This window comes from Corylus avellana, chromosome ca6, assembly GCF_901000735.1.
Source record: "Corylus avellana chromosome ca6, CavTom2PMs-1.0".
Lineage (NCBI taxonomy): Eukaryota > Viridiplantae > Streptophyta > Magnoliopsida > Fagales > Betulaceae > Corylus > Corylus avellana.
The window spans coordinates 6,265,133-6,276,236 of record NC_081546.1 but is presented as its reverse complement, the minus strand read 5'-3'; the positions used below and the strand labels follow the sequence as shown (position 1 = coordinate 6,276,236).

General features: G+C 38.3%; 2 protein-coding genes across 2 annotated transcripts; both read right to left on the bottom strand.

Moving 5' to 3' along the window:
- Nucleotides 1-2,579: 2,579 nt before the first annotated feature.
- LOC132185077 (uncharacterized) lies at nucleotides 2,580-3,655 on the bottom strand. The gene is made up of 2 exons (XM_059598902.1): nucleotides 3,311-3,655; nucleotides 2,580-3,140 (listed from the first exon to the last, which is right to left on the bottom strand). Exons 1-2 carry the CDS (start codon nucleotides 3,653-3,655, stop codon nucleotides 2,580-2,582), a joined length of 906 nt encoding a protein of 301 aa, XP_059454885.1.
- Nucleotides 3,656-3,729: 74 nt separating this feature from the next.
- On the bottom strand, nucleotides 3,730-10,798 carry LOC132185076 (uncharacterized). Its single transcript, XM_059598901.1, has 6 exons — nucleotides 10,735-10,798; nucleotides 7,327-7,542; nucleotides 6,838-7,281; nucleotides 5,872-6,312; nucleotides 4,873-5,808; nucleotides 3,730-4,073 (listed from the first exon to the last, which is right to left on the bottom strand). The coding sequence occupies exons 1-6, from the start codon at nucleotides 10,796-10,798 to the stop codon at nucleotides 3,730-3,732; spliced, it is 2,445 nt and encodes an 814-aa protein (XP_059454884.1).
- Nucleotides 10,799-11,104: the final 306 nt, after the last annotated feature.

The following is an 11,104-nucleotide window of genomic DNA, read 5'->3' as shown; positions in this document are numbered from 1 at the left end:
TTAAAAAAGTAATTAATATAAAAATTCATTTAAAATATGAGTGTAACGAAAAATATTACTCTTTTATTATTTTCCCACTCTTTAATTTGGATCGGGTCGAACAATACCGGCTCAAAGGACTAACGAGACATAAAATGGTACCTCATAGATTTTCTTGCATCCATTCTCGTTGAAAAATTAGTATGTCAAAAAAATTGTATGTTTATCTTATAAATGTCACACAATGTTGATGTGGTAACCTCAACCAATTTTTGAATTAATTTTTACTAAAAAAAAAAACTCACTAGTTGATTAAAATTGTTACATTAACATTATGAAATATATTTAGAATAAAAATATGATTTTTAACATTATTTTTTTGTCACATATAGTAAACAAGAGCTCGTTGTTTCCTACATAGCATTTTTAAGGAATTTTAACAAGCTATCTTGCATAATTACCGTAAGATTCATTTTAGTTGTAACATATTCCAAAATAACAACCTTATATGGACATGCATATAATGTCACATCATCCTAGTTTGTTGAGAAGTTCAAGAGAATTCTTTCAAGATCAAATGAAGAGGAGGCTAAACATCATACGCCTAGAATTAAGATTCTCTCAATTTCATGTGAACTGGATAATATCTAGTTAGTAATAATAGAGGAGTATTTTTATTCTCTCAAATAGTGAAAAGATAAAAATATCCTTCCATATAGCAGGTAGTTGAAGATTCAATGATAATATTGAATAATCAAATAGGGTGGACGAACCATGTCAAGAGAGAAGCTACAGCGCACAAATTAGCTAAGAAAATGGTGTACCAACAGGAAGAACATATTTAGATGGAGGAGATTCCTCCTTATATTCGAGATGATGTATTTATCGAAATGGTTGTAATGTTTTAAATTCCATAAATGAAATTCATCTTCTATTCAAAATAATAATAATAATAACACTTGTGCAGAAAGAGGTAACAAAAAATAGGGTTAATTACATCACTAAGTATCACTCATTTACATATTTCCCTTACGAATTACAACTCGCGACACATGACTCCCCTTCAACTGGCAAGAAAACACTTTTTGTTAGTGAAGCGCATTATGCCCGTTTGGGAGTGCGATTTTAATAAGTGCGATTTTAAAAATTGCGTTTTTAAAATCGCTACTTTTTAAAATCGCACAGGCGTTTGGTAAAACATACTAAAAAGTACTTTTTTATCAATTGAGTGTTTGGATAACATTAGCATATAATTGCGGTTTCATGACCAAATTACCAATAAGGATGAACAAGACAGAGAGGATGAAGAAAAAAAAAAAGTTTTAATATATTTTAGGTGGGTATTCTTAGTATTTTTTTCATTCCCGTTTTAAAAAAGGTAACTATTGCGCCAAATATCTTTTTAATAGAAATCGTGATTTTGTTTTAAATTCGCACTTTTTCCAATAAGCACCCTCTAATCAGCTTATGAAAATTGCAGATTTTTTTGCGATTTTAAAATTTGCGTTTTTAAAATCGCAATCCCAAACACCCTAAAATTGCGATTTGGTTTAAAATCGCAGATTATTTTTTAAAAAACGCACTCCCAAAGTCAATGTAAAAACAAACATGTAACACGCAAATTTCAATTTTTAACGTGTGAGATAACGAAAGTAAACTGAGTTTAGAAAAAAATTACTTAAAACGCCCTCAAATTTTTCAAAAACAAATCAAAAAAAGTAATAAAATAGAAGGGAAAATTTTTTTTTTTAAAAAAAAACCCTCAGAGTTTAAAAAATTTAGTTAAAAAGAAACTAAACTAAAATAAAATAAAATAAAATAAAGGTGGTTAGTCACCCAATACTTGAGGGTGGTGGTTGGACAGCCCTCAAGTGATTTGGGGTGACCGAGTCATCCCTAGGGATTGGTCGAACCACCCCTAACTGTGTTTTAGGGGTGATTCGACCACTCCCATGTGATTTGAGGGGTGGGCTAATCCATCAATATGGAGTGGTCGAGTCATCCCCAATTACCGAGCGCGGTAGTGGGGTGATTCGACCACCCATCTTTAATTTCGTTTTGTTTCTTTTTGTTGTTATTTTTTTTCTTGTGTTCTTTTAAGTTTTTTAAGATTTTTTTGTTTTTTTTGTTTTTTAATTGAATAAGGAAGAAAGGACTACAAGGGAGGATCTTTCCTATTCCCGATCTGAATGGAAGAGAGAATAGGAGATCCCATAGGAATGCTTCAAAAAACAAGATTGGAAGCGGCTCATTTAGCTAGAGCATGCGCACAAAAGTTGACACATCGAGAAACTTTCAAAGCATTCCAGCTTTGAAAAGAAGAAAGAACTAAACTAATGTTAGAAATACAATTAGCAAAATTCCAAGAAGAGAATAAAGACGGGTTGTTTATAGCCAAAACAACCAGAAGGGCATCACCTTCTAACATAAGCTTATCACAACCGAAGGAGACTGCTAAACGAGCAGCCAACAAAGCTGTAGAAGCTTCCCCTTGCAGAACATTAAAGGAATTAAGCTTTTGAGTGGCAGCACCTATAATGTTACCCATATCATTACTAATCACTGCCGCCGCAACCGCAAAAGACCCCTTCACTGCAACATCAAAATTTCCTTTTGACAAAACCTACAACCGGAGGCATCCATAGAGTGGGAAGATCAAGCTCACGCCAAGCAGTAATACGGTGATTAAGACTGCTAGAAACCTGGACAATAGCTTGACTAGAAGAAGGTTGAAGACCATCATGTATAAGCAAGTTCCTAGCCCTCCAAATAAAATCCATAACAAGAGTAGCAAAGAGCTGGAACTTTCTCACCTTAGGTTTGGGAATACCAAAAGACGCCATGGGAGAGAGGATTGCAGAAATCCAAACAGAGATGGGACGAATTGCAAACCTGGAGGTAGAAATCTGCCAAGGAGAAGAGCTCCATAAAGCAATGGGCAGGTTGGACTCCAAGAATAAATGAGATAATGTTTCCAAAGGTCCCTTACAGAAGGGACACACCCAAGCAGCAGGGTCATCAGAGACCACAAAGCGACTAATCTTGGCTCTTGATGGCAAAATATCCCAAGCAACCTTCCATAAAAGGTGCTTCAACCTTGCTTGTAATTTAAGCCCCCAAAGGAGCAACCATGCTTCAGAATGAAGAGGAGAAGGCCTTCCCTTTCCATAGAAAGAGAGAGATCATGTGTTGACTTCACTGAAAAAAGGCCTGAAGAAGAGGGAATCCAAGACCAGTTGTCAAAAGAAGGCCTATAAAGGAGATGTATGCTGAGGATATGTTGAACTGAAGCAGGATCAAAAAGGTCTTGCAATATGAGAGAATTCCAAACTTGCTCCCCTGGAATAATAAGATCAGCCACAGTAAGAGAGGGACAAACATCCAAATTAGCATTAGGAATAGGCCTAAAATTAGGCATCAAAGGAATCCAAGGAGAAGACCAAATATCCACATTCAAACCACTAGAGATGGAAATACAAGCTCCCTTCTCAACAACCTTCCTATTTTTCAGCAAGCCCTTCCAAAGCCAAGAAGAGCTAGGATTGGTAGGAGCATTTAGGAAAGAAATACCATTCTTGAGATACTTACTCCTAAGAGAATCAACCCAAAGAAGGGATTGATTTGAAGTCATCTTCCAGCCAAGTCTTACAAGTAAGGAGTTATTAAGAGATTCCATAGTCCTAATACCTAAACCACCCAAGGATTTCGGCTTGCAAATGCTTTCCCAAGAGAGAAGGGAGAGATTGTGCTTCAATTCTTTTCTTGTGGATAGCCCCACCAAAACTTCCTAAGGCCAGAATTGATAGCCGAACACCAAGCCTTCGGAAGGAGGAATAAAGACATAAGATAAGTTGGAATAGCATTAGCCACTAACTTAATCAAAGTGGTTCTGGCTGCTTGAGATAAAAGTCTAGCTCTCCAACCTGAGATTTTAGCAAAAATCCTGTCCTTGAGCTCAACAAAAGAATCCTGCTTATTTCTATGCATGAAGAGAGGGATACCAAGGTACTTAGCACGGGCTGGAATTCGTGCCAAGTTGAGGATCTCATTGATAGAAGCTTTGGAGCTGACATGGCAATTTTTGCTGAAAAGAACTGCAGATTTAGCCATATTGATATGCTGCCCAGACTAAGCAGAGTAAGTGTTGAGACAATTGAGAATCACCCTAGCTTCAGAAACATTAGCCCTAGAGAAGATAATAACATCATCTGCAAACAAAAGATGTGAAATAGGAGGGCACATTCTAGCCATTTTAATACCATGAAGAAGACTCAAATTTTCCTCACAAAAAATTAATCTGGAAAGAATCTCAGACCCCAATATAAAGAGGAATGGAGAGAGAGAATCTCTTTGGCGTAGACCACGGGTCGGATAAAACTTACCAAAAGGAGCACCATTAAGGAGAATAGAGAAAAAGGAGGTAGTGATGCATTGACTGATCCACTAAACCATAGTAGGATGAAAACCCAATAGGTTTAAAATTTTTATCAGAAACACCCACTCCATGGAGTCAAAAGCTTTAGCCATATCAAGCTTCAAGGCCATTAAGCCACCATTACCTTTCTTTTGTTTCATAGTATGGATTAGCTCATGAGCAAGACTGGTATTGTCGTGATTGGATCTTCCTTTTAGAAAAGCCGACTGAGTAGGAGAAATTATCTTGTTCAAAATAGGCTTGAGTCTAGAGGGTAAGATTTTTGAAATAATCTTACAGTTGAAATTTGTAAGACTAATAGGTCTAAATTGATGCAACAAGTGAGGGTTGTCTACCTTAGGGATAAGAGCAATGTTGGTGTGATTGAATTCTTTGAGAAGAAAACCACCACGAAAGAAAGATTGAACTGAGGAAACCACAATCTTTAACAATTGGCCAGTAGGATTTATAGAATAAACCAGTCATGCCATCAGGACCCGGAGCCTTATTAAGGCCAAGATTAGAAATTGCTGAGAAAATCTCATACTCATCAAGAATTACACAAAGACTTACATTCTCCTCATCTGTGACCACCTTATCAACCAAGTCAGAGAGACTACTATCTAAATTAGGATTAGTAGTAGTAAATTGGTTACTGATGTGCTGCACCAAATAATTGCCAATATTCTCTCTACCAACAATAGTAATACCTTCTATAGTTTTGAGACTAGAAACAGAATTATACCTGCGACAGCACACCGTAGAGGCATGAAAAAACTTCGTGTTGAGGTCAGTACAGGTAAGCCACAACTCTCTAGACTTTTGCTTCCACAGGACTTCCTCCCTCAAAAGCTGTTCTTGCAAGTCTTCCTGAAGAACCTGCTCTGTGGCCGCATTACCAACAAAGTGTGGAATAGATTGGATCACACTGATATCAGCCATCAGTGATTTAATCTTGTGTTGAATGTGGCCAAAATGGTGATGATTCCAATTTTTCAAGGCATTCTTTGTATTCTTCCATTTTCTACTCAAGGAAAAAGCCAGGGAACCTTCCACCTCACCCAACCAAGCTTCTGCCACAACCCCATGACTAGACTTATCCTTAGTCCAAAAAGCCTCAAACCGAAAAGGTTTAGGAAGATTACGATAAGTACTAGAAGTAGATATCAAAAGAGGGCAATGATCTGATTGGGTTGCTAGGAAGTGATTAATCAAAGAGTTTGGGAAAAGATGAACCCAACTCTGGTTTGCCAGCCCCCTATCCAGTCTTTCACGAATATTTGCCCTTCCCATCCTACAATTACTCCAAGTAAATCTGTTGCCAACAAAACCAAGGTCCACCAGAGCATTTGAGTGAACAAAGTCTACAAAATCACCGTGAGAAGAAGAACCAAAAGCACGGCTTCCACTCTTCTCTGAAGAAGACAAAATGGAGTTAAAATCACCTAGCAGCAACTAGGCACCACCAAAAGAATTACCCAACCTAGCCAAGAGAGGCCAAAATTCTGAACGTCTCTGACTGGTATGAGGAACATACACACCAGAGAACAACCAAGGCCTATGCAGAGGATCCGAGTACACAATACAAGAAATACAATTCTTGTCAAGTCTGACCGGTTCAACGTCCACATCATCCTTCCAAGACAAAAAAAGCCCCCCTTGAGAACCAACTGGAGGAACTTCCAACCACTTTGAGAAACCCAAACCAAACAAAGAGGTGCGAAAATGAAAAGAGGGAATTTTGGTTTCAAAGAGAAAGATGAGATCAGGATGATGAGTTCTGATCAAAGCTCGGAGAGCACGAATTGTCGGGCCACGAGCTAAACCCCGACAATTCCAAGCTAAAACCTTCATTGAGCTGGTGGGGGCAGATTGAAGCCCGCCACCCCGGCTGCCAAAGAATTTTCTGAAGAGGAACTCTGAACATTATGAGAAAAATCATCATCAATTTTGGAGGAGGAGAGAGTGGAACCTAGATTAGGTTTTTTTGATGAGGAGGTTTGGGGGTAAGGATGGTAACGTTTTCTAGAGGAGGTGGTAGAAGAATGACGGGGCTGTTTTTGAGTAGAAGAGACAAAGGAGAGAGGAGTACTCAGTCCAGGCAAGGAGACAAGATGCGTGGGAGTGTGGGGAGAACTAAAATTTTGAGTAACTAGATTGGTTGAGGTGGAACCAGGTTCTACAGGATCCAAGTAGGGATTAGAACTATAAGTTCAAAAGGGAATGGGACCCAATAGCAGTTGAAGTCTTAGTAGAAGAAGGCCACGTGTTTTCAGGTAAACAGAGATTGAGAGAGTTGAGTTTCTCGGTATTGGTGAGAATTAAAGAGGAGTTATTGAGGTATGGCAGAAACTTGACAATAGGAGACTTTTTAATAAAAACAGAGTTGGGATTAATGGGGCTCAATGAGAAGTGACTAGCGTAATTTGGGGAAGGGAGAATACCTTGGGGATTGGGAAAAGAGCGGGAGGAGGTGGAATGGTCTTGGTGGGTTTGGTGAGGATGACCCGGGGTAGAGAAATGGGTTGACTCAGTGGAAGGCTGGTTTGGAACAGGGACGATAGCAAGCTCATTAGAACCTTCAATCACAGACATCTGCCTCCTAGGTTGAATGAGCTGAACAACCCTATTGGTATTTGGAGGACTTGCTTTCAACTTGTCACCATATCTGCCATGATCAGGAGGTTTAGGATCCACAGGGCAAGAAAAAGAGAGGTGCCCTAATCTTCCACAAGTATAGCAGTAGTCAGAAAGCCTCTCATATTTGTACTGCACCCAGAGAGGAGCTTTCGGAGGTCTATGATGTGTGAAACCAGGTACCAAAGGATTGAGGAGATTTAGAAGAACCCGTATCCTCAGGAAGCTTTTTCTAGAAGGCTTCAAATTATCTTCATTATCCACAGCCAACAGCTATCCTAAACTTGCACCAATACCATTAGCATTCTCAACAGTTACCAAATCCAAAGGAAGATTATGGATTTGCACCCAGTACGCAGCTTTTAAGAAATCCAAATCTTCAATGGCATCTTCATGTGACCACTTCTTTAGGAACAGAGGAGAACCCTTAATGTTCCAAGGGGAGTTTTCCAACACTCTAGTGAGGTCCTCCAAGTTTTCAAAAGTAAAAACTATTAAATTATCATCTCTGTCTTCAGAAACAAGAGATTTTAGAAATTTCCAAGCTAGAGAAATATTGCTTTTTATAGTAACTCTGGAAAGAGGCTGAGAAGAAAATATCTTTCCCACGAGAGTAAGGGAAGGAGGGGCGATAGGATTGATGAGTGGGATGACCAGGGGAGGGGGAGTATCTGACCAACTCAGAGCTGAAGTCTGGTTTATAAGATTAGCAATCTCTGGATTCAAGTTCTCCTTAGATCGAAGAGAGGAAGGAGAAAAAAAGGAGAGAAAGTAGGAAAAGGAAGAGAAAATAGGGGAAGGTGAACAGTGTTCAGAGAGACTTTACGAGAGAGCGAATGCTTTTTTGGGGATTCTGGTTCTGTTTTTTTTTTTTTTTTTTTTTTTTTACTTGAAGCGAATTTTCATTATTTCAAGCAAAAATGAGCAAATGCATGACACACGTGCTTTTTATGTTTGAATTAACGTACTCCACTAACGAAAAGGTTTTTTTTTTTTTTTTTCAATGATTTGTAGTTGAAGAAGGTCACGTGTCACAAGTGGTAATTTGTGAGGATACTTTATAAATGAGGGATGGTTGGTGGGGTTAAATATGTATCGGAGAAGATTTTCTCGTCTTAACATGAAACCTTCATCTCAAATTTTGAAAATTAGATCAAGCTATTTGAAGAGTTTTTCTTTTAAAGTTATCTATGCATGTGAAGACAATTTTGATCTCATATTTTTCACCTATAATAAAACAATCTAACCTTAAAAAGCCGTAAGATGGGAGAATCATCGTTCTAGTTTTGTAATATCTTGTTATTCTTTGTCTTTCTCATAGTAGGTTGTGTGTGTGTTTTTTGGGTTCGTTTTGAGTATTATTGTTAAAATATATAACTCTTATACCATGTTGAAATAATGAAGATGTAGAAATATGAGCGGAAGCAATATAGAAAATGAACACAAAAAACTTTACCGATGATTCGGTATTAGACACTTACGTCCACCACTTGGAATACCCCTTAGGGTTACATTGTGCTCATTAACTTGATTTGTCTACAATACAAAGGTTCCTATTTATAGGGTAATGTCTAAATACAATTATTGTAATCAAATCCCTTGATTTGATTACAATCCCAATATTTGATTACAATCAACCCATAAATAGAGAATATTTGATATTAGCATAATTATGGAATATACAGAAAATATTATATATTTTACATATATTCTAACATCTCCGCTCAAACTCAAGGTGGAATATTTTAGAACCATGAGTTTGAAATCAGAAACAATGACCAAAAATGAGCCATAAATGGTGGTGACTGCCGGAAGAGATAGATGCTAACAGGGCGGCCAGGGACGACGGTAGGTGGTTGGTGAATGCAGATGCAAAAGGGGCGACAACGGACCAAAACTCCAAAAGTGGTTGACAACAGGCCAGGGCTGACAATGAGCCAAATTTCAAAAGGGGCCGACAACGAGCCAGGGTTGACTATGAGCCAAACTTCAAAAGGGGTCGACGACGGGCCAAAATCCAAAAAGGGGCCGACAACGGGTCAAGGCTGACAATGAGCCAAACTTTAAAAGGGGCTGACGACATGCCAAAAATAAAAAGTAAAAAAAAAAAGGGAACAAAAGAAAAATGAGCCCACTTGGGTGGTTATCAGATCGGTGCACTGAATCTGACTGGCGTGTGGCGCGCATGGTGAAGCATGGAGGAGCGTGACAGGTGGATGTAGCAAAGCAATGAGATTGTTGGAGAGAACACCCGAAATGGTCAATGACGTTGAAGGCCACAAGAAAGTGGTTCTGATACTAGTGTTGGATGGTCTTGGGCCTCTTTCAACCCCAAAAGCTAGCTCAAGAGGTAAAGCTTTCCCTCACACTTATAAACTGACTACAAGCCCCTTTCACAAGGAATGTGGGATAACCCCAACAATCTCCCCTGGCCCCCACACATTGGGCCTTGGGTCGGTGCAGCGACAACCCGTTTATCTCGTGGACTGTTGGGCCGAGACTTGTTTGTAAACCTGGACTTTGATACCAGTATTGGGTGGTTTTGGGTTTCTTTCAACCCCAAAAGCTAGCTAAATATATTTATATATTTATAAAATATATAAATACATATATATTTTACATATATTCTAACCATTATAAGCATGATGCGTAAATGGTCTTTATTTATTATTATTATTATTATTATTATTATTATTTTCTTGAATGAAATGTTAACCATCATGAACTAAATGAGTGCACAACAGCAACGGTTTCATCGTCCTCTTCAATTGATGCAGATAATTCCAACAGATGAGAATCGGCTGTGTCTTCTTGTGTAAAACAACTGCTAGCATTTACAACAGCTCTTTGTCTTCTTACAACTCTTTGTCTTCTTAGCCTATCTTCAGTTATCAAGAGATAGATTGTTCAATCGTTTTATGAATAAAAATTCAAAGGACTCTGTTTTGGTGTGCTCACAGAAATTTTCATGGAAGTTTCGTAGTACTAGGTACAGAAAGCAGCAGCTATATATATATATGCTGAGCAAACTAAGATTTATGTCGTATTCAATAAACTTCCCTTATATTTATCTTTTACTCCGCTTAGATTCACACAGTCAATGATCGATGTTTTCTAGTATGATTGTGTAAATTAACAAGTATCTGCGTTCAGCTTCCTAGAAAGCAAAAACAGAAGAATATTCTGAAATCGTTTGAAATTCCAAAGATTTTATCCATCCCTCTTGGAAGAACCGTTAAATTAGTCAGCTAATGAATACACATATCTGATATCTTTATATAAGTTTGAGTCTCCTCTGTTTCTCAAAGTCAAGTCATTCAAATTTCTTCACCTATCTTCTTCGCGCACCAGAAGATGTAAGAAATTCCATTGAAAGCAAAATGTGTCGTGGTCATTCTTCTTCTTACTGTTGCTGTTGACGGCCATAGGATCAAAAGGTAGGATCTCTGAAGGATACTGTCCAACGACAAAAAGGGTTGCAAGTGTAGGTGCTGTTTTTAACAATAATTCTCGTGTGGGAAAGGAACTGAAAGTAGCAGTGGATATTGCCCTCCAAGATTTGCATCGGTTGAATTGTTCTAACAAGCTGGTTTTGAAACTTAAAGACTCCCATGGAAATTCAGCTCGGGCAATTTCAGCTGGTAAACTTTCTAACTTTTAACTTCTAGCTTGGAGAAATGTTTTTGTAAGAATGGTTGCATTACCATCCGGATTGGGATTGGGAAGACTACCTAGGATGGCAAAGCTTGAATTGCCACCAAAGACCATGATTAGAAAATAGATGATAGGACCCGACCAAAGGGGAAAGCTAAGATGCACCGACTAGCCACGTCAGCATAATGACTTAAATAAAAATAGTAACTCCCACTAAAAGTTTTTTTGCCTGGTGAGTTCTGTTTTACTTCACCTAAAGAATATTGTCGAGATTGTAGTATTGATGATAACTACTCAGTCTACTCATGATTTCAGTCCAACCACTTCGTTATTTCAGTACAACTACTCTGTGATTTCCGTCCAGGACCGTGATACACACCACGCTGCGTGCCCATGCACGCACGCCAGCCTGCTGTTTAA